The sequence below is a fragment of the Sceloporus occidentalis genome, unplaced genomic scaffold (assembly GCF_023333645.1).
Source record: "Sceloporus occidentalis isolate IW3139 unplaced genomic scaffold, rSceOcc1.0.p SCAF_34, whole genome shotgun sequence".
NCBI lineage: Eukaryota > Metazoa > Chordata > Lepidosauria > Squamata > Phrynosomatidae > Sceloporus > Sceloporus occidentalis.
In genome coordinates, this window is record NW_028317014.1 from 1245449 (window position 1) to 1268533 (window position 23085).

The 23085-nt window shown below is 38.3% G+C and overlaps 1 protein-coding gene across 1 annotated transcript in view; it reads left to right on the plus strand.

Annotated features, from left to right (window-relative positions):
* Positions 1–23085, plus strand: part of LOC149298120 (uncharacterized) — a 93810-nt gene that overhangs the window by 26526 nt on the left and 44199 nt on the right. The window contains exon 3 of the mRNA XM_089487623.1: positions 14017–14100. Within this exon, the coding sequence (XP_089343749.1) occupies positions 14017–14100 (84 nt within the window). The remainder of the gene's footprint in view (positions 1–14016; positions 14101–23085) is intronic.

Genomic DNA, 23085 nt, shown 5'->3' on the forward strand with positions numbered 1-23085 from the left:
ACCATTACCGCTTGAAATGTGTATTGAAATACCTACTGACTCCATCAGAAGTACCCTGCAGTGCATTATATTACAGAATGAATGAAAGAGTATGTGGGAACAATCCTTCTTTTGCTCCCAGTGGAAATCTGGTTCATTTTTCAGGAGGCAGTGCATTAAATAATAAATTCTTGCCCACCCACCGTATTCTCATCCTGTTTCTCCTATATGACCTTGAACTAAAAGGCTAAGATTTAATCTACCAATATTCAGGGGCACTGCATATTATTCTACTAGAGTAATATATCTTTGATTTGGCATTCATTCAATGGGATCAGCTTAACCATTCTTGCAGTTTGAATCCAACTGGTGCTAAGTTGCCAAAATAAGACATATATTTTTGACATATTCTTGTTATATTATATAAATATATATTATATATAGAGTCACAGTGATGTAAATGGTAGTTACATTCAAATCGATACATGTAACTCTAATCTTCAGTGGAAGTGACCATTCCTAGGTCAAGGAAAGCAGATTTTGAGACTATCTTAGATCCTTTGAGTTGTGGAGCACAAAGAATGGTCAATACAAGATGCAAGGTGTCTTCGTGTTTATATCTTATTTTGCACATGTCATTATTCTCCCCCTTAGTCCTCTAACACAACCAGACAGCTTTTGTAGGCGTGAATGTGTTTAAAAAGCACAAAGGTGCTTCAGAAAGCCAACAAAAGCCTTAAAGGACCCAGTGGGATGTGGCAGATTAGTTACAGTAGTTAGTCATTGGTTGTGGGGACAGTGTGAGAACTTAAGGAGTGCTCTACATAAAGAGAGATTGATTGAAGATTGCATAGCCTTCACAATTCAGGAAGAGAAGGTCATGCCTCACTAGGTCCCTGGAATCCTTTGAAGGGTACAAGACAATTTTGGCAGGCTCAATGAGTGCAATATAGTGTATTTGTGTGTGCCCCTGTATACATAGTTAGGTAGTATTCTAGTACCTTGAATGTTTAGAAGAAAGTAAAATGTTTGTACATGGATTAGAACTATGCATTTTTAAAGCCAATTAACATGGTTTGATCTCTCCTATTTCATATACTTTAGTTTCCAATAGAAATTCTTAGTTGCGTTTTGCATCAGTAGCATTTGGTTCAACATAATTTCAACAAAATGCTCAGAAGAAAAGTCTTATCTTCAGTCCAGTACTATCAGTAAATAGTCACATTTTGCATGGTCTCCAAAGCATTTTATTAAATGTAAATTGGTTCATTTATTGCCTTGTTATTGAGATTACAGAATGAAAAATGTAGACTTATGCTTCATTTTTCTTCTCCTTGGCAACCTCTATTGAAACCAGCAAGCATTAATATGTAAAGTTCTTCAAAATAGAATGCTCTCCCTGGCTGCTCCATCCTCTTATGCCCTCAAATCCAGTACCAGCACTTTGTTTATTATTCCACAGTGCAAAAAGAGGTGGCCCGATCCTTGTAGTCCTACAGAGCACCACAACTGTGGAATAACCTCCTGGACACTATTAAATCTTCCTCTAGTTCTTTGTCAATATACTTCAGTACAGAATGCACCTGTAATCATGGTTGATTATATATTTTACTTGTTTTCTTACCTGTTTGTGTTCTATGTTAAATCGATATATTTGTATTTTAAAATTATTTTGTACTTTTAATATAACTGCATTGGCCCAAATATTCGGCGTTTAGCACAGGGATAAGCAGTTTGTGTCGCCCGACGCCTGGGACATTCAGTTCCGGGCACCGTGTGTGTTTTTTTCTTTCCATTTTTATTTATCCCTGCTGCGGGTAAGCAGCAGGGTTAGGATCCAGATCCCCCGTAGCAATGCAGGGGACCTGGATCCTCCTCTCCGGTAGCCGTGGATGTCTGTGCGATGTGCTTAGACAACCTCCGCTTGCGGCACTTCCGCCGGGGGTCCTATGGTGGATCACTGGAGTGACATAACCTTCCGGTGCTCCATCATAGAAGCCCCGGTGGAAGCGTCGGGCTGTCTGCACGCATCGTGCAGATGTCCACCCGCCAACCCTGCTAGACACCAGGGACTCTGGGGGTGCATTGGTAAGTCAGGGGTGGCACTTCTAGGAAGCAGAGTGGGATATCAGGGGGCAGCATGGCACTTCTAGGGGGGGCATAAAGCATATCTGGGGGGCAGGTGGGCATTTCTAGGGGGCATAAAGCATATTTGGGGGGTCATAGTGGCATATCTGGGGGCATAAAGCATATCAGGGGCAGAGTGGCATATCTGGGGGGCAGAGTGGAATATCAGGGGTTATAAAGCATATCTGGGGCACAGAATTGCATATCTAGGGGCAGAGGGGCATATCTATAAGTAAGATGCATTAAGAATTAAGGAGGGCCTTAAAATGGCTATTGGGTTTATGTCTGTATATAACATATGCTGACAAACTGTATAATAGATACCAAAAATGTTAAAATACATGTATACCTGTTCATTAGATAAAATACTTCTTTACCATTCCACTAATTTGTATTTTTTCTTTAAAATAGCATCAAACTTTAAGTGTGCGGCCTATATCCAAGCCAATACGTTACTTATGTTAATTGTATCTTAGTGCCAGTTCCAGCAGTTCCAGTATATGCCCTAGGAGTTTTCAGAGCAATTAAAACATGTGTAAAAAGCGAGTTACAAACAACACTGAGTTTATGGAAATTTGACCAACATGTGGAGATTGTTCTCACTAGAGGTCGGATGCACCCCCAGGGTGAACAGATGATGTTCCTGGAGGCAGCTCTGATTTTCACTCAGATATAATGCTCATCCTTGTGTTCTCCAAAAAAGCAAACACTGGAAAAGTCCCAGACTACAACTTCTACTTTTATTCTTAAAATTCCCTTTTGTTTTTAGGTTGTCATTTTGGGTTTTGTAATTGGAAACACTTGTATCAGATGTTATCATTTACACAGATGGATTTCCACATTTGTTCCTGTACTGTATTATTTTCATCTTATGTTCCCATGGATTACTTTCAGAGATGTCAGTCTTTTTTATTTATGTCTCTAAAAATGCGGTTTTAAATTAGCGTAGATCATAAAAATTAACGTGAAAATACAAAGTAAAGATAAAACTTTGAGAATTAAGTACTTTTCTAGTAATCATTGCTAAGGGCCAGTGTGAGCTGATTTTAAATTGCCCGTGTTTGTGGTGTAGAATGTGCTTGGACCTAGAACTCATGCACAAACATTATGTTGACTTTTATGGTGACTTTTTAAGTGCGTGGACCTCTTTCATGTTCCATCTAGCAAGTATTTGTATGGTTATTTGATCATTAAGAAATAACGGGCACAATTAAAATAACAATCGTATAGGCAATACATATGTTGTTAATTGGCTTGGAGCCACAAATTAATCAGACCTCTTCTTACTTCAGCTCCACATTAAAAATGTAAGTATGTATTGTGTAGAAAATAAACTCCTACTCCTGAGTACTGATGGGTCATTTACTATGGATATCATTATAGGAACAGAGGGTACTTTTGTTTCCTCCGTTTCTGTGATTATCAGTCTCTTCTACAGAGAACATGGAAGCAACCTTTGCAATCCTAAAAACTGCATTTAGTTGGATGAAGTCGGAATCATAGTTCATGAGTCGTGGTGCCTCTGGTGTTAATGTAACACCTGAGCAATTTCTAGTCTCCAAGTCACCCAGGTCACTGTGGAATTAAAAGGAAAATAGTACAGTGTAGGGTGAGGCTTGTCAAAGTTGGTGGAGATTATTTTTCTTGTTTTATTTGTTTGAATTTTTATACAATTATACATTGACATCAATTAAACAGTAATCAATGATAAAAGTTAAATGGTACCGACAGCTTCGCACATGAACTGGTGCTTAGAATAAATCAAATAAAAAAACTCTACATAATAATTAATTGGCTACTTAATAACGCATAAATAGATGATATAAGCATATAACTAAATGTTCTAAGCATATATCCATCACCACATATGTGCTCAAATTGTCAGTAAAACTTGATAAAATAAATACCTCCAAAAAGTCATCATGACTGGATCCAGTTCCTCAGATAATCTAATTTCTTTGTGTGTAATAACTCGTAACCGATGGTTGGTCTCACACCTCGGGCATGAGAACTAAATTGCTTAGTAATAAATGAATGTTGTTTGATTCATGATAGGTTTGGCTTGAAAATGTTTGTTCTGCTTTGTATCACATTCTTTTAATGCTAGGTTGCTTTTTCAAAATGTCAGATCGACACAAAACCTAGTACTATATACATACAGGTATCATACCATCGGGAAATCCATGTTTTCACAAAAATCCTGAAGAATGAAGCTTACACTGACATGGGATTGTTTGTTCAGCTAGTAGCTGTCAAGATTATTTGTGGCAGGGTGATGACAAATATAAAAGCATGTATAGGCTGAAAGGGTAGAATACAGAGCACAAGATTGTGGAAGAGTGAAAACTGCAGTCACATGTCGGTACCTGTAACTTTATCTTTCATGTTCGGTGTGACTTTGTGTCTGTTGGCACAGAACGGGCTACCTTTTTTCCACCATAGTCACCTTTGGAGTTGTGCCAAGAGGAATTGTGAAGCAGAACTTAACTCTATAGAGGAAAAAAACATTCATGCTGTGTCTTGGACAGTACCCTATAGCCTTTAGGGTCTCATGTTTTATATCTGTCAGTACACATTGTCTATCGGCCTCATCACAAGATTCCTCTCTTCTTATTACAAGGTCCAAGGTACTGTAGATATAACGAGTTTATATGTTTATTACACTTCTTGGTGAGCTATAATATTTTATCCCTTCATATGGAAGTGAAGCATGGTGGGGCCACCACCATTCTCCTCCCTGACCAGACACCAGTACCTGCTCCAGAGCCACCTTCATTCCTGTCTGGTCTGCAAGCATAGATACCTACACTTTGGATTCCTTCCTCACAGCCTTTGCTATTGAAAGCAAATATAATTTTTCCTAGTGCATTGACCAACATTGATATGGTAATTTAAAGGTTTTTAAAAGCATATTGTAGATTTTAGGCTTTTAAGGGAAAGGTCCTCTTCTCCCTTTTGTACTAGTACTTGTAATTTGTGTTAATGTTATTATATTTTTCTATACTGTTAAATTTATTGTTAATTTTCATTCTCCCCATTGTAGTACTGCTATTGACTTTGATGGTGCTCTAGCAATAAAATGTAATTTAATCATCAGCCACCCACTGGAGTAATCACAATGTATTATCAACTTTGTTTTATTGCATACATTTAAGAAACATTTCCAAAGTTGTCTTCATGGTAAATGTACAACTCTACACCTGAATATGGCATTTTGTTTCACTACAACCACAGATGCACACACATGATCTTTATTTACATTCCAAAGGCATGTTTATAGTGGATATAAGTAACTCTTAATCATAATTTATTATGGCTCCTAGTCTTTAATTATAGCTATAATGTATACAGTTATTGAAAATAGATTGTTGTTTACATTTTGGAACATGGGGGGAAGTTGGTGGAACGTTGGGGGAAAACCTCAGAGCAGTGGGTGAATCATGTCATCTAAAGTTCATATCACTGTTACTATAAGAAACCACTACTTAGGCTCCATGTGTCCTTCCAAATTTGAGAAAAAGTCTGCATGGTCCACGCTTGAATTCAGAGACAATATATTTCCTGTTTTCTGTACTCAGCTGTGACAAAATGAATAGTTTTCAGCAGCAATATATTTAAAGATGAATTAGACCATGCCAAGGGCTGCACCATACCTCTACTCTTTACTCTCTTCTAACTCATCAGGTCTCTATGATCCATTCTCCTGTGACCTTTATGCCTACAGGAGACTGGGATTTAATGTAATATCCTGGTACCATATTCTGTGTAAAGCAATAAATGATTTATGAGCCAGAAGAAGCTGCAATTGGGTGGCAAGTCTGCCACAAATGAGGAGTACAAAGACAAGTGTGTCTTGACAACAGTCAAGCTTGGTGGTGGGAGTGTCATGTTCTGGGCCTACATGAGTGCTGCCGGCACTGGGGAGCTACAGTTCATAGAGGGAACCATGAATGCCAACATGTACTGTGACATACTGAAGCAGACCATGATCCCCTCCCTTCGGAGACTGGGCCACAGAGCAGTATTCCCTACATGATAACGACCCCAAACACACCTCCAAGATGACCACTGCTTTGCTAAAGAAGCTGAGGGTAAAGGTGATGGACTAGCCAAGCATGTCTCCAGACCTAAACCTTATTGAGCATCTGTGGGGCATCCTCAAACGGAAGGTGGGGGAGTGCAAGGTCTCTAATGGCGGAGTGGAAGAGGACTCCACTGGCAACCTGTGAAGCTCTTGTGAACTCCATGCCCAAGAGGGTTAAGGCAGTGCTGAAAAATGATGGTGGCCACACAAAATATCGACACTTTGGGCCCAATTTGGACATTTCCACTTAGGGGTGTACTCACTTTTGTTGCCAAGGTTTAGACATTAATTGCTGTGTGTTGAGTTATTTTGAGGGGACAGCAGATTTACACTGTTATACAGACCGCACACTCACTACTTTACATTGTAGCAGAGAGTCATTCCTTCAGTGTTGTCACATGAAAAGATATAATAAAATATTTACAAAAATATGAGATACTGTAAATATGCCTCTGGTTTCTAGGGCTGGTTTATCTCAAATGTGGTAGTTTCCTAATATAAATAAACCAACAATTTATTTTATCTCAATTAATTTTCTTATTACCGTATATCCAAAACACTGATGTTTTTCTAGGACCAGACCTTTAATAGCCAACAGTATGGAGTTAGTTTTAACATATTAACGTATTGTTCTTCCCTTGGTATAGACTTGACCATTTCAAAACTGAAATATAATATATCCGAACACTGGCTTTAAACGTATGCGTGTTCATAAATAGCTCAGCGGCACCACCGCTCTGTAGGCACTACAGACAGGGCCAGTTTAGTTACCCTTTCAGCTGCTTGTTCTAGATTTACCGTATTGGTCTGAATATAAGCCACCCTGTTTGTAAACCATAACCTTAAATTTGATGTCTGCTATACTTATTTATTTCTACTGTACAATATATTAAAATATTTACTTTTGAACCTATTATTTATCACCACAGAATAGCTTTTATGTCAGTACTGTTTGTAGCATAACTAAATGCATTTACTTCTGAATGAATACATTGTTAGAATTATTATTATTAAACTCACAAAAAGTAGGGATGCCTTAATGGACAGCGATAATAACAGGAAAATGAATGTCGCTGCTTTCATGTAGCTCCCAAGTTATGCACATAAGTTGGGCTTCTATTACATATTACACACACATACTGTACATATAAATATATATATATATATATATATATATATATATATCTTTTAATTTATGCACTCCATTGGTAGATTGGCCTTTTGTATGATTTGGGAAAATGGTAGATCTACTTATATAAATATCTGTCCAAATGTGCAGTGAATTCATAAACTGTTTAACTATAATAATGTGACCAGCAGTTGATGCCGGTCACATATAAACAGACTGTGATAGTCTGACTTTAGCTACTTCCTCCTATGACATTTGTCTCTGTGCCAAATGGTGTCAGGTTCTTTCCTCTCCCTTAGCATGTCTTCATTCACAAGTCAGTCCCAGTAGCTTAGAGCTGGCAGAGTCTTATACTGCAGGGGATCCCAAACCTGTCTCACTAGCAAAGTAGGATATACTTTCAAAGATAAGTCTTGAGGACTGAGTCACCTGTATTTAAGCAGTGATAACTCCATTATGTGTACTTTGTGGTAACTCCACAATTCAGTGCCTAGAATTCAGAGTTGGAGCAAACATATAAGCATTTGTTAAGGGCCTCCAATGATCATATTTAAATGTGTCAAATCCTAAAGTGATTTCACTATAATTTACTTTTTAAGTTCCGTTGAGCAACCAACTCAACAGAGCCAACACTGGCTTGATCAGCTAAAGAGACTTGGAGTAAGGTAAATATTAGTGGAAGGCATCTTCTGACTGGGTCGGTAGTTTTGTAAATAGACCGCCTTTCAAATTCAAGCTAGAGGTGAATACATAGTCTAGAAATAGATCTAAATAGATGTTTTCATGGTCAGAAATATATTGCACACTTGTCTAGCAATCAATGCAAAAACATTACATAGCTCTATGAAGATGATCATTTGGCTTCACATCTCAGATCTGCTTGCTCATTGCTAGGACTCCACATCAGGGATGACGTCAGTGTTTATAGAAGAATGTATTCTTGTCTTGACCTTGTTTCGTGCTAAAATCTAAATATTTACTTCTTTCATTTACATGTTTTTTATGGTTTACCTTGTTACAGATCTCCAACAACCCATATAAAAACGAGAACATATTAATTATAAGATACACCAAAAACGTTTTTTAACATATTTTTCGAACGTGCCTTACTCAAAGCAATTTAAAGGTCTTAATATAAAATTAAAATGGGGTAGGTTAGAAATCAAGGTAGTCTATCTCCATTCAACATTTGTATTAATGAAAATAGTGGTGGGGGATTTACATACTGAAAACAAGTGTAAGAATGTTATTTTTTGGTATTGACATATGTATACATATTTATACAGAATATAAAGGGAGAGAGAACTGCTTGAACATTTTATGGTTTGATTTTTTTTTACATTGAGCATAGTAACTCATTTATTAATTCAAGTGACCGTGGCTGAAAGATCGGCAATGTTTCAGCCCTACTATGACCTTTCGTCATCTAAAGATACCAAAGTTTAATCACTTTCATAGAGAGTTGTGATCTAAAGGAGTACAGAAGTTTATACATATATTTGTCAAGTACAAAACTAGCATGTTTGAACAGGAAGATGGAGGGATAATTTATAGCATACCATACCAATACATTAATTAATGGATTTCTGCTGCAAATGCTTAGGTTCAGGAACAAATAGTTGACCCCAACATAAATATTCAAAAGTGAATATTTGCAGTTTCGCAGCTTTTCGTCATGTTCTGTTTTGTTTGACAGCATGTAAGCAATGGAAGTTTGGAATAAAACATTTCAACAAGAAACTTGTACTTGGCCGTAACTTGCCTGTTCTTAGAATGAGTATGCAAAATGTAGCTGGGCTTACCTTTTGTGGCCAAGGTCAAGGAAAATATAGGGTTGAGGCTTTGCAGCAGATAGAAGAGTGGACCAAATTATTTTTCTGCCATTAGATACTATATTTTAAAATAAATCCTGGTTATAGCAGGATATCAGTGACATTCTATATTTTGTATCATGCACTTAGTTTGATTGAAAGCTCTTCTGACACTCTATATCCGCCATCTTGTACGTGTTCTATCCTGCAGTACAATATGTATATTAAAACTGCTGTCCTATTACTCTGGCATGGACTGTGAACTTTGTGCTCTTTTTTGGGGGCAGTATTGGAAACTTGACTGGTTTAACCCAGAGTCTATGGCTTAAGTGCTTTCTCTCTGGGGCAATAGCTTTAGTCTCAAGACATCGGAGCGGCATGCTTCTCCCTGCCCAGCTTCCACCCATTACCGCCTGATCTCTGCTCCTTCCTGTCTACTCTCCTCCCATCCCTACTCCTTTTTAAGGTTAACTGGGGCTAGTCCTACCTCCACGTGTAGCTAGTCCTGCCCCTGATGGCAGACAAACCCCCAGGAGAGGGCCCTGGCAACCTTCCCAAGTATCAATACAAATTAAGGCTGTATTCCAGCACCAGTAAAGTCTGAATCAAATAACAATATCTGAGTTATTAATAATATTTAATAGATACGTATGTAATGACTAAGTACCCTTAGACTATGTTTAACTCATTTATATATTTTAATGTTTCTACCATGTCTCTCTTCTCACTTCTAAGGTGCACATAAGATTTATAACCCATTTCTGGTCAATTGTTATTTAGACATTTGTCCACTGAAAAATGTATAGATTTGTTTTGTAACAAAACTTAAATTTTATCACCTTAAGGAAAAAATAAAAGAATGTATGCAATACATCATCTTGATTCTGGTTAGTATTCTTTGATGCCTTAAGGCAACAACCCAACAAGACAGGACAAGAGAGAAGCAATCCTCGAGTCTCACCTCACCCCATTAGAGTCTGAGCACCTGTAGTGAAACCTTATAAACGCTGAACACATTTTATTAGTAAACCAGTCAAATTCATGCATCTAGCGTTTAAAATTATACAAACAAAATATGAAAATTGTACCTACTTTTATTTTCTGCTACTAGCTTTTTTAATGTGATCCGTTACAATATTTTCTAGAACTGTTTTGCTTTTCAAAAGTATCAAATGCTATTATCACAAGGTAAAGTTTACAGCATATTCTTTTTCACCTAAAGACATGAATGATCTTTAAATTATGCGGCCTGATTAAAATTCCACTTGTTCTAGGCATTCTTGCTTCTTGGTAGAGAGAGGCTGTCCATATGTAATTTCCATGGGGCAGGAGGGTCAGCTGCTTCAAGGACTGCGAGGTAGAAAGAGTTCTTGAGCAACCAGACAGCAGTACCCCTGCACCACATTTGCTTCTTTCCGCAGCCAGAGCCAGGTGCTAAGAGCCCAAGTTATGGCTCAGCTTATGCTTACTGAGAGTGGGCTATGGTATGGCTCTTAGCCAGTATGGAATGTATACCAAATCTCTCATTTAACTAAAAACAAAACAAAAAAATGCATCATGCATTTCACATAAACCTGTAATATACTTTTTATAATTACGTTATCCCTTTTTGGGGGAGGTCTGGTCACGAACATTTACAAAGTGTAGTGTGAGCAATAATGCAATGGCCATACATACCTCTACTCGTCGTCAAGAGTCAAGGGTTATACAAGTAGATTTTTTGTGGATCATAAAATGCACAGTATAGTGCACATATAGGAGTCTCATTCTGACGCCATATGATCGGGGATGAATGAGTGTGTACTAAATGACGTTTGTGTTAAACTATTTTCTAAAACCACATCCAAAGCATCACTGCTCTTATAAATATTCGTATCCATTAGTAGAACACTGTGAGCTCAAGAGAGAGAAGACTCATTGTGCTTGAGACAGTACTAAGCACATTGTGCTAAGAGATTGTTATATTTATAAGTGTTTATTAGTGGAACCAAAATAAAAATGTTTGACTAAACAAGTACTGTCGTATATTTGGTTCTGGTATCAACATGTATTCATTCATAAAGTATTCTGTTGTACCGTATTTGCTCGATTATAAGACGAGGTTTTTTCCAGAGCAAATGCTCTGAAAAATACCCCTCGTCTTATAATCAGGGTCGTCTTATAATCAGACCTCAAATAGGTCTGATTATGAGACTAAGATCCAGATCCCCCGCAGCGATGCAGAGGACCTGGATCCTCCTGTGTTAATCCCCCCCCCCCCCCCAACTTACCGGTGCTTCTGAGTCCCCGGTGCTTAGTCCGGGCTGCGTGTAGAGCTCTACGCGATACAATCGCGTAGAGCTCTACACGCTTCCCGGACTAAGCACTGGGGACCCAGATGCAGGGGACCTGGATCCTCCTGTGTTAACCCCCGACCCAACTTACCGGTGCATCTGAGTCCCCGGTGCTTAGTCCGGGCTGCGTGTAGAGCTCTACGCGATTGTATCGTGTAGAGCTCTACGCTCTACACGATACAATCGCGTAGAGCTCTAAACGCTGCCCGGACTAAGCACCGGGGACTCAGAAGCACCGGTAAATTGGAGGGGGGGGCATAACACAGGAGGATGCAGGGGACCTGCATCCTCCTGTGTTATGCCCCCTCCCAACGTACCGGTGCTTCTGAGTCCCCGGTGCTTAGAGCTCTACGCGATTCGCGTGGAGCTCTACATGCTGCCCGGACTAAGCACCTGGGGCTCAGATGCAGGGGACCTGGACCCTCCTGTGTTATGCGCCCCCCCCAACTCAGAAGCACCGGTAAGTTTGGAGGAGGGAGGGGGAGTGTTAAATGTGGGTTTGAGGCATTTCTGGAGGCAGAGTGCTCTGTGAAATGCCTTTTAACCCCTTTAATGCCACTCTGCCTCCTGAAATGCCTTAAATCTCCCTATATGCCACTCTTCCCCATAATATGCCTTTTAACCCTCTAAGTGCCAGAGTGGCATATAGGGTTAAAAGGCATATCATGGGGCACAGTGGCATATAGGGTTAAAAGGCATATTATGGGGCACTGTGGCATTTAGAGGGTTAAAAGGCATATCATGGGGCACAGTGGCATATAGGGGGTATAAGGCACTTCTGGGGCAGATGTGCATAACTGGGGGACAGGTTGGAAAATAGAAGGAAATAAAACCAAAATATTTTTCTCAAGCATAGCTTTTATTAAAAAAAGTGTTTAAATGAATTAACATTTACTGGTAAAACTTTTTTCCTATAGGGTCGTCTTATATTCAGGCTTTTTCTTTTTTTCCTAAATTAATATTAAGATTTGGGGGGTCGTCTTATAATCAGGGTCGTCTTATAATCGAGCAAATACGGTATTTGTCAAGAGTATGCCACAGATTTTATTAAAAGACGCTATTCCGTCCAAACAAAACAACTCAGAGTTCTAACATGTTAAGCAGATGCTTAATTTTTTTTTAATTCCTCAATAGCTTTCAACATTTTAAGATCAATACCAATATCAACAAGCTTTTTTTCCCGGCAACATTCTTTTGAACCTACTGGTTCATATGATCTGGCATTGAGAAAATATATGAAACCTAATTTTGATCAAATTAAATATTTATCAAATTTCCAGGATTATGTGCATCATTCTAGATTTAGTTACCAAAGTACGGTCAACACATTATGCAAATGATGTGGTGTGGCATCTTTAACTCTTTACAAATTGTTAAATAAACATAATAATACAGTAGTAGCCATTTAAACCTCCAGGCCTCACCTGATTCTTCATCTTTTTTTTTTTTTTTGGCCCAATAAAAGATATTAGCTTTGTCTGACTCCATCTTCTTTTAGTATGGTTACAGCTTTTGTCCTTACTCATAACACATCTGAGACACGCATAGATTAGTGATTCCATAGGGACCTGGCTATTCTGATGTGCTGAAGTGAAAATCATACTTAAGTTGAAGGCAAGGTGTTCTCAAGTTCAGCAGCTGTTCAGACAGCTGGTAATAGCAAGTCTTTCCAACATATAAACTCAGTTGACAGTTCCAATTGAGTTGAACCTGGATCTTCGTTGGAAGAATATTCAGGATAACAGTTCTTGACTTTGTATTGCCAAGTAAGCTTTTACTACACAGACATTTTATAGGGCTTTCTAACAACAGATAAAATGATGCTGTTGTTTATTATAAGGCAGTAACATAATACTTGAATTCATTTGCACTGCAGACGAAGAGCCAAGACAGCATCAACATTGACGCTCTGTCTTGTGCTAACACTTTGTTTAAATGTTAATAATAATAAAAAACACAAATGAAAAGAAGCTACGACTAAACGCAACTGTCTACCCCAAAATACCTTTAACTTCTGAAGTATATTGCGACACTTGTATCAGGTGCATAGGATTGATAATGGCAGGCTCACAATGGGTCCATTGTTTATCAAGTGCTAGTTTAGTAGAATCATGCTGAGGATACAATTCTTGAGATGTGTTGTAAACATATTTTAAGATTAGAGCAGCAGTGGCAATCTTTGGATCATCATCTTCAGGCAACTGTTGGCTATGATCAGTTTTACAGCTGAATAACAGCTGGGGTTCCACAGGTTGCCTACCCATGGATTAGTGGGTGGAATATACAAAAAGGTCATCAGTTTATATATACATTGAAGAGAGGAAAACATTCCACATATGCTTCACTCTCACCACATGGACATGTAGGCTGCCTTGGAGGCACCTGGCCTTGTATTCCAATGTTGTAACTTACAAAACCCTTGTCAGAAGTGATTACAGTTTGTACCATCGCTGTCAGATTGAAGGCAAACAGTTATTAATGCTGGTAGTAATCTGTTTATGCAAGGTTGTGGGAGCCATAAATGATCTCATATTTATGTTTTCCTTTTTGCAGGGAGTGAAAAAGTCCTATCAGGGGCCATGTGCAGGACGAGATTGTAGCGGGGGCTGCAAATGTTTTCCAGAGAAAGGCGCTCGGGTAAGTCTCAGCTTTTCCCAGATTGGATGGAAACATTTACATGTAATTCTTATCGCTTGGCTTTTTTTTCTGTTATGAAGAACATCTGCAGAAACATGAGTCCAGAAACATCTACATCAGGGCAAGAGAAGGGAAACAGCTGTTAGCAGAGCCAGTCTTCTGACCTAACGGGGTCTGAAAGACCTTGGCTTGTGTTACTCTGCTTGCAGCTAGTGTGCTGTTAAACACATGTTAAGACTTTGCTGGCCAGGTTTCTCTGTAACTAAAGCCTGTTCAGTGCCGCTCACTAATCCATTTGCAACCCTAATAACTTTTTTTTAACAGGTTGAAATCGTGTTTTTTAGTAAACTGTCAAAATGTTTGCTTGTAAGATGTTCTCTATGAACTTATGGTGCTATGAATATCCTGCATGGGTTTAGCTGTGGATATACATTTAATGTACACACATTCTTATTTTTTGTAAAGGTGTGGCTTTTAGGTTTTTTTATGGAGAAAAAATACACGAAAGTACCCAACGCTAGAGGAAACATAGATAACCCAAGGAGCCTTATGTCTTTTTTGAAGATTTCAATAGACAAAACACCTTTCCTATAAAGTCTTTAAACATTGTCCCCTAATCCTATTGCAAAGACTACTTTTTCTTGACAGCAATTTGTCAGACATTATGGATAATTCAGATATTGTCTTGTGTAATTATGGGGTTCACAAGCTCATTCCAAGATACGGAGGGTTATCTAAAAAGACAGACTAAAAATGAAGGCTTACAGGCAATAAAGTTCTCCAGGCTCTGTATGATCTTTGTCAGCATTGTCCCTGGCTCATACCACTGAAATCTTACTATACTTTTTGCCCTTTTTGCTGAAAAATGACCTATTCAGAGATTAATATAGATATCAATCATACCTTAAAGAGCGATTAAATAAACTACCATCAAAAACCCCTGAACTGGAGCTGAACACTGGAACTGAACAATGTTAGCAGTGGAATCGGGTTTTGCCAGAAGATATATCTTAAATTGTCCTATAAGGTATATCAGACTTCTCAGATTTTCTTTCCCAATGTTCCATATCTAACTAACCCCTAATTCTGTTTGGAATACCGCAATAACATAGTTATGCTCTGTTTTGGGTGGTATCTCCACATGGGAATCTTTGGTCAAGAGTGAAAAGAAAACAAAAATAGGGTATTGATATCAAATGATATCGACTAACATACCAAACATGAGAGTCTCCCACACTAGGAACTAGCGCTTGGCACATAATGATATCTTCGTTGATGTAAAACGCATCATGTTTGAGTTTTACTCTATCAGCAGATAACTGTTTTCCAGGCCTGTAGAAGAGTTATTTTAAACAGAGTAGTCGGGTTTTGTGCACAGACACCTGGGTCATCTGCTATGTGTCACATTCCTAACATTTTTTACATGTGTTTTTATGCTGAAAGAACAAATTAATCAGGTCACAGTGACATCAAATGTCTATCAAGTGAAGTGCAAGACATTGACCATAGTATTAGTTCTTTATGACTGACGCTCAATACCAGCGGTTTGCACGAAAACGAAAGACCTCACAGCTGCTGCCCGGAACATGGAGATAGATCAAGGATTCGCATATCTGCCTTTTCATACTGTCAGGCACTGGCATGGCTGTTTGATCTGGCTGCTAAATTGTTGACATTATACAGAGAATTGTTGGCATGCCCTTTTGTGTGAATGTCACAAAGATTCTGAGCTGTTTTCATAGCTGAGTTGAGAACCAAAAATGCTTCTTCATCTATTTCTTACTCATCAGACAAAAATGTGAATAAAATGAAAACCTGCACCCATGGAATATCCTTTTCTTTATACAGGCCCTAGAATATATTTAGCACTTCATCTATGAGAGAGGTGGGCATTAATACTTACAGACTATATAGGGATCTTACACCAAGAGCTTCCAATGGCTGTTGGGTGACTTTGATGTCAACAAATAGAAATTCATCACCTCTAACAAAGTAAAAGACCTAAAAACGTAGTACTGCACCCCTGAATCGTCTGTCTCTGAAAGGCTGTGTAAAATAAGTTTTTTTTTTCCTTTTTCGTGTTAAATCAAAGTATTAGTTTAAAGTGATATTTCTTCATTTGTATAGCTTGGAACATTGTAGCTGACGGATCCCATGGTCATACAAATACTGTTGCCTTTACACAATTACAGATATTATACACCCTGCAAAGATTCACTCCCTTTTTAAAACCCCTTAATCTGATTAACAGCCAATGTCTCCTCTGCAGTCTAAGCTTAAAGATTTACCGTTCCATAGACAAAAATGAAAGGAATTTGTTTCATGTTACAAAAGTCCTCATTTGGGGGGGAAAAAACAAGTAACCAGCAATTATCCCCATTCCCATTATAACTGTGTAAGAGGGAAATTGTTGGTTACCTTACAGCTGAAACAGAAGTGCAATAAACTCCAGCCATCCTTTTCATCGCTTACACGTGATCATAGATGCACTGGATGTATGGGCTATTTTATTTGGGCCAATTTAGACACTTAAAGCAGAATGGATATGCGCACAAATGCAATATCTCTTCACTACTTTGTGAGTGTGCATCTTAAATATGTTTTTTTTCCTCTAAAAACATATTGAGAATTCAGGACATAATCAATAAAAACTTGAGTATTGAGTACTTGTATACTATTTTTTCTTATTTTTACAGCCAGCCAATTTAAGTTTATTTATTAAAAAAAGAAAGAAAGAATAAATGGTTATTTTATTTTTTTCCCAGTTAAATGTGTGTTGCTGGCTTCAGTTGTCTCCTGTTTAATGTGTGATTGATCACATGGCCAGTGAAATGCCTCTGACCGGTAAATACATTGAATAAATGAGCATGTGAAAAGTCTTAAAGAACAAAAGAATAATGGCTACTTTATTTAAACTCAGAATGAGATAAAGACAGGGAAAGGATGAAGTCGTATATACATTGGGCTGTACTTATAAATGCAGATGTGCTGCTAAAGTGTGGATTAGTAGCCCTTAAAATGATGTCATAATATAAGTATGGCACATTGTTAAACTTGGATGAGCCTTATCCACTTGTGTTAGACCCTTTTCCTCTTTTGTATCTGTATGCCTAACCTTGTAGCGTCATCAGATATTTCCAAGTTGTATATACCCATTCTACATGATGTTCAATACGCTGAACTTTTCTAAATAAATAAAGAGTAAAACTTTTGAAGGACCCTCAGATTTTGGTTTCCCGTACCTGTCACAAAATCTCCTGGTATGTCACACAAATTCTTCAGATGGACACTATGGTATTTTGTTTTTCTTTTTTAGTGTTTTCTATTGTCTTTACTAGTCCTCCTTGCACAGACAATGTGATACCTGAAGTAGGTAAACCACGATTGTAGATGCTTCTAAATGCAAGTAGCTTTGCCAACACAGAAAGAGCTCAGGGGTTTTACATAACTACTCCTTAATTGTGCTTTTCAAAACATAACAAAGGAAACATTTTAACTGGCTGGGTGGTCTTCCACATTAACAGTTCACTGCATAGGTTAAAATAGTATTTAAACAACAAAAATGTTTAGTGGTCTGCTATGGAAACATTATAAACATGATTTGGGAACACGATAAGTGCATTGGAGCTTATGTTGACTTAAAGGTTCATTGTTTATTCACTGTAGACCGGAGAAAAGAGTTGTTCCTAACCAATTGCATGTGCATTATATGTATGTATATATATATATATATGTATATTTGGTATTAGCGTTCAAAAGGGTTAGCTGCTGAGCTACATTGTCAATAGGTTATTTTTTTTCAGGGACGTGGCTGTGTAGGCTAAATAATGATTTCCAGCAACTGGGGCTACCAATGCATAGGGTGGTATTATATATTTTTTTCTGAGACCTACGTCTTTATTTAGTATTTTAATACGTTTCTTTAATATTCAAATATTCGTGATTGATTTCAGGGCTCATTCTGCTATAACCCACAAAGTAAATCCAATACTCTTGGGCATACGCATATATTCAGTTCGCTCCATAATGTACACTTCAGTTATTATGACATTTCCTGGGCGGTGAGACATTAAATGACTTTGTCCTAATTAAACAGTTTGTCAGGTCCTGATTTCTAACAGAAACAATAGATTGATGAAACTCTACTAGCCGTAAATGGGTCTGCGCTATCTAGAAATCTCTGTCTCAATCTAAACAGTACGTTTTGTACTAATAAAAATCTCCTTTTATATAGTGGCTTTTTACACTGTTTAAGAAAAGACACCTGGATGCTTATGAAATAAATGATGTGTCTAGAGAATACCACATCTAGTTATATACAGCTGGAGCTTGCGTTTATATTAGATCTGGAGAGAAATTGGAGTGCTCAGAGCTTTTAGTTTTACCCTTTGTATGATCTTTTTCTTCTTATCTCTGTCTAAGCTGATGTTGTAATTGTAAAAAAAGAAAGTAATTTAGATCCTCATGGCTTGAGGAAATGAATATCTGGCCGCTACCTGTAAGGATATGCCTTGTGGTTTGTCCAGATCCACCAGGTTAGACAAATAAGTTTCACTTAGGGGCAAGATGATTTTCTTGATAGATCAGGTCAACCGAGCCACTAAGACAATTACCAGCTGAAGGTGCAGACATCAAAGGAAGAAAATGGGATGCCGTCATTAACTTTGGCATTGAGAATTTGTCACCCTGGCGTGTTACATTTTTATCTTATGTTACACACGTTAAGACATACAGTACTAGTACAGAAAGGGGAAAGGACCTTGGTCTCACAAGCTTACAATCTATAAGGAGGTTGTGGAGGAACGAGACAGAAGGTGAGGGGCTGGTTGGGTGAGGATGATTTCATCATCGTGAGGATCATGTCAGTGGTGTGGAGAACTTAAAAGTAGGGAGAAGAGTCTCTTTCAGGGTATAAGTTGTTGGTATTAGAGGATGATTTATAATGTTTCTTTTAAGAAATAGATTTTCAGTGAGTGTTTAAAGTTGTAATAAGGTAGGGGACAAACCAAAGCATCCAAAGAATAGATACAGCATGGGTTCAATTCTCCAGACACAAGGCAAGCGAGACACAAGTTGAGTGAAAAGGACGGTTTGGAAAGTATTTTGAGATAAGAGACATAGGTGGTGCAGTGTTAAGGGCACTGTAGGTAAGGCACCATTACCTACATGATTCTGAACTATATACATATCTCTGAATGATTGTCCTAACCTAACTGTCTTAGTAGCAATTTCATTAAGCACCCATCTGGGTCATGGATACTAAATCTTCATTCTACAATGGCTTCTATTCAAACTATAACCTTTGAGGGTCTAAACAAGATTATACTAATTAGTAAATTGTTGAAAAGATCCTTTATTTATGCCCTGTAGTTTCAGTATAGAAATACGCCAGTTTTTAAATGGCAGGTTTGTAGCTATTTCCGAGATTTTAAGACAAGCATTTCTCCCTTTATAATGTGTATTAGTGCCAAAAAATCCCCTTTAGTCATGTGCCTTGTAAAAGTCATTCTGCTTGACTACACCCAAAGCAGAGCCAGGCAGACTGATAGCATGATTTAAAAGTGCTGGCAAATGATCTCTGTACGATTAAAAAAAGATTTTAAAACATGCCCATCAGCGGAATGCAGAGGCTGCTGCCTACAGACAAAACACCGTGATGTCAGATTTTCTTTCCCTTTAGTTTTACTTTTCTTTTTTCTTTCGTTTAGCCCAACAAGCAAAGAGGACCGCTGTTGTCTTTAACTAACAAAGAAAAGTATTTTTTTAAATTAGCTAAAATATGTAGAAAAATTATTGAAGATCTGTTAAATAGAATAACTATGTGATAATAGCATTATTCAAACAAAAGATACATCTGAATGAAGTGTGTTGATTGCAGTTTATACCCAGTCTTATGCTGCGACAAGACGTGACCTGCATCTCTCAGGCTTCCGAGGATCTCTTTAGGGTAGAACTGTATCTTTGCTAACTATCTCCCTGCTATTTAGAGCAGAACTCCACATATTTAACTATTATACTGCCAGTGTGGATTCATTCTGGACCATGCATTGAGAGGAGCTATGGATTTTGGATCAAGATTTGAGATCTGATTTGAAGGTTACTGATCCATGGTATGGACCCACCTGTAGGATTGTGTCTTCCTCTGTGCTGAGTGCTGGCACACGGAGGAAGGAAAGAAATGCTACGGAAGCTGTGTCTTTGTAGCGGAGGTGGGTAAAATACAAAGGAGATGTCTGATCTCCTAAACCAGTCCATTGATTTGCTGTGTAACCAGGGAGTGTGATGGCCCAATGTCTCTGGAAATTGGCACAAGGAAGGATGCCCCTGGAACTGCCACCCTGGGCATAGGCTAGAATATGCCGCTGTCAGGGATGTCTAACTATCCCTGAGATCAGCAAATACTCTGCATTTTTAGCATACCTGTGTTTGCCCCAGAGGCTCTAAGTATGATAACTGGTTGCAGGATACTTGAAGCAGCCTTTGAATCTCTGTATGAGCATTTTTGTTACCTCCCAAGTGTCCCTCTTCAGAAGTAATAACTTCTCTTTGGGGCTCAAGTCCCTGTCTTTCTTTTTAGCAATGCCCCCTCCTGGTTCTCATATGGAAAGGGAGGAAGGGGACCTTGGGCAGCAAGTAACGTCTTATGTATCATGAGCAAACTTATTTGAGTTTTTTCCTGTCTAGGGAGACTGTTGGACATCCAATGCTTTTATTTTGGGTAACTATTAAATATTCATAACATTAATATCTTTAGGTGCAAGAGGAAACAGTAAAATATTGAAATCTCAGTTTCCCGATGCCTCCCTCACATACTATAGATGACATCAGCGTTTTAACCAACGCATTCTTCAGACAGCTATAAGCATCTGCTCTGTGCATGTTTGGACCAGACGGGAATCTGTAGTGCTGTCAGTTGGAGACGAGGAGTTGCAGCCAAATGACATGATGTCATTCTCTGGGTTGTGCCTTCAGATTAAAAATAGAGAAAGCCTAACCAATATTTTACTACTACGACACAAAATAAATTATTACATTTGTAAATTAAATATTCCTTTAATCGTGTTTGCCTTATTCATAATTTGTTCTGGGAACACTTAATTGTCATGGGATGCAAAAGCAGGCATTGGTGGGTTGTTTCCATAGAAATTGAAAAAGGTTCTTATATATTCATGTGTTTTATGTATTTAAACCTTGGAAGGAAACAATGACAGATCTGCTAAGGTTTATTTGCTTAGCATACTACAGAGTAGAATTATTGTTTTTCAATGTGGAACAGCACCCCATTAATCACAAACATTTATATTATAGCATCATATCTTATCCCAATAACCTCTTTGGTACTACATGTCAGGTACGTGAGACTCCCCTGTTTTCAAACAGTACAGTGTTTTCTACATATATAAGATCTTCTCTTAGTTCTCTTGACAACTGATCACTGAAGGATATGGTCAATAATTCACAAACCACATAACACAAAACGTGACACATTGACATTGATGTAAAAAAAAACATGGCCATGTATTAATGTGTTACCCCCTCCCCCTGCTCCATCCACCGGGGGTAGAAGGGTTTTGTGGTTTACATACTTCAAGGTATATGATGACTCCCATTAACTGTGACTACTGATCTATTTTTAAACTGACAAAAATAGCTGAACATCCCTTGGTTAGGGACAAGAATACCGCAATATTTCTTGGAATGAATGAGGGGAGAGATAAACACACATACATACATGTTGTTTATGTTTGTATGAAAGAATTCTAGGACGGTCCTCTGAAACTGGGGCAGTCCCTCTTGTTTGTGGTGTCTGCATCACTGAGAAAAGCAGAGCTGGCATATGACATTATCAGGGACGGTCTTAGTGCAAGGCAACTGAGCCAACTGTCTGGGCTGCTTGGTCTAAGAAGGTGGGCGCTGGCTGTTGCCCTACAATATGTCCTCAATGTGTGAGAGTACATCTGGTGCCAGTGGTTCATCACAGTCTTCTGCAGTGCATTCGGGTACGCCCAAGGGATCTATGTCTACACTGGCATTCTAGGTATCAGGGACTGTTGCAAAAAAAACAGTTCGCCTGGGGTGCTATTTGTTATAACACTGGCCCTGGACATCAAAACCATACCTGGTGGGATGCGGATAGGAGGTCCCGCTAATGTCAAGGGTGGTCCTGCCGAGGTTAGTAGGTAGTTCTGCTGACACCACAGGACGCATGCTATTCTTAATGGAAAAGTGTCCTGGTGTGTTGCAGGAACTTGGATGGTGGTTGGGATTTTCAGAGTCTGTGAAACCCAATTAATTGTAAGACATGATTTAATTCTCCTCTACAGGGGACAATTCCTTGTCCTTCCCCTTTAAGGGAGAACCTTTTACATACGCACTGGCAGAACTGGAACTTTTTATCAAAAAGTTGTTGCAGTAGCAAATGTTTTGATTCCATTATATCTAATCTCTGTAACTAATTTGGACCTTTTAACATTTTTGGTTTCTGGGATTTTAATACAAATAATGTGATAAAAATAAATGAATTATAGTTATTTGGATGGCAAATAGTGTGATGTATGAGGGCTGTGTGGGGGTACAAGAGCTCAACCATGAGATTAAATATATGGGGTTGGTGTCCAAATGTTTCCAGGGCTGCTTTTCATTCCCAGTCCGGCCCTGGTAATAGCATTCTTCTCAAAACATGGCGATAAGCTATCAGCTATTACTGATATTCCTTAGATATAGTATTGTCCGATATAATCAAACAAAAGCAGCGTTTTGCTCATTGCTTAGATTAAAATATTTTAAACTGGTAATAAAAGCACAGAGACAAAAATGAGAGCAAACAGTTCTCGTGAATAAAATTAAAAACATTTTATTTAGTATAACAGTGACAGAGGGTAGAGTGAAAACGAAAGTGGACTCCTGACGTATTTACCCACAAACAGTTGGTAAATCATAGCTAGTGCATTGAATTGTAAAATGCAGTAAAAATATTTTTATTCA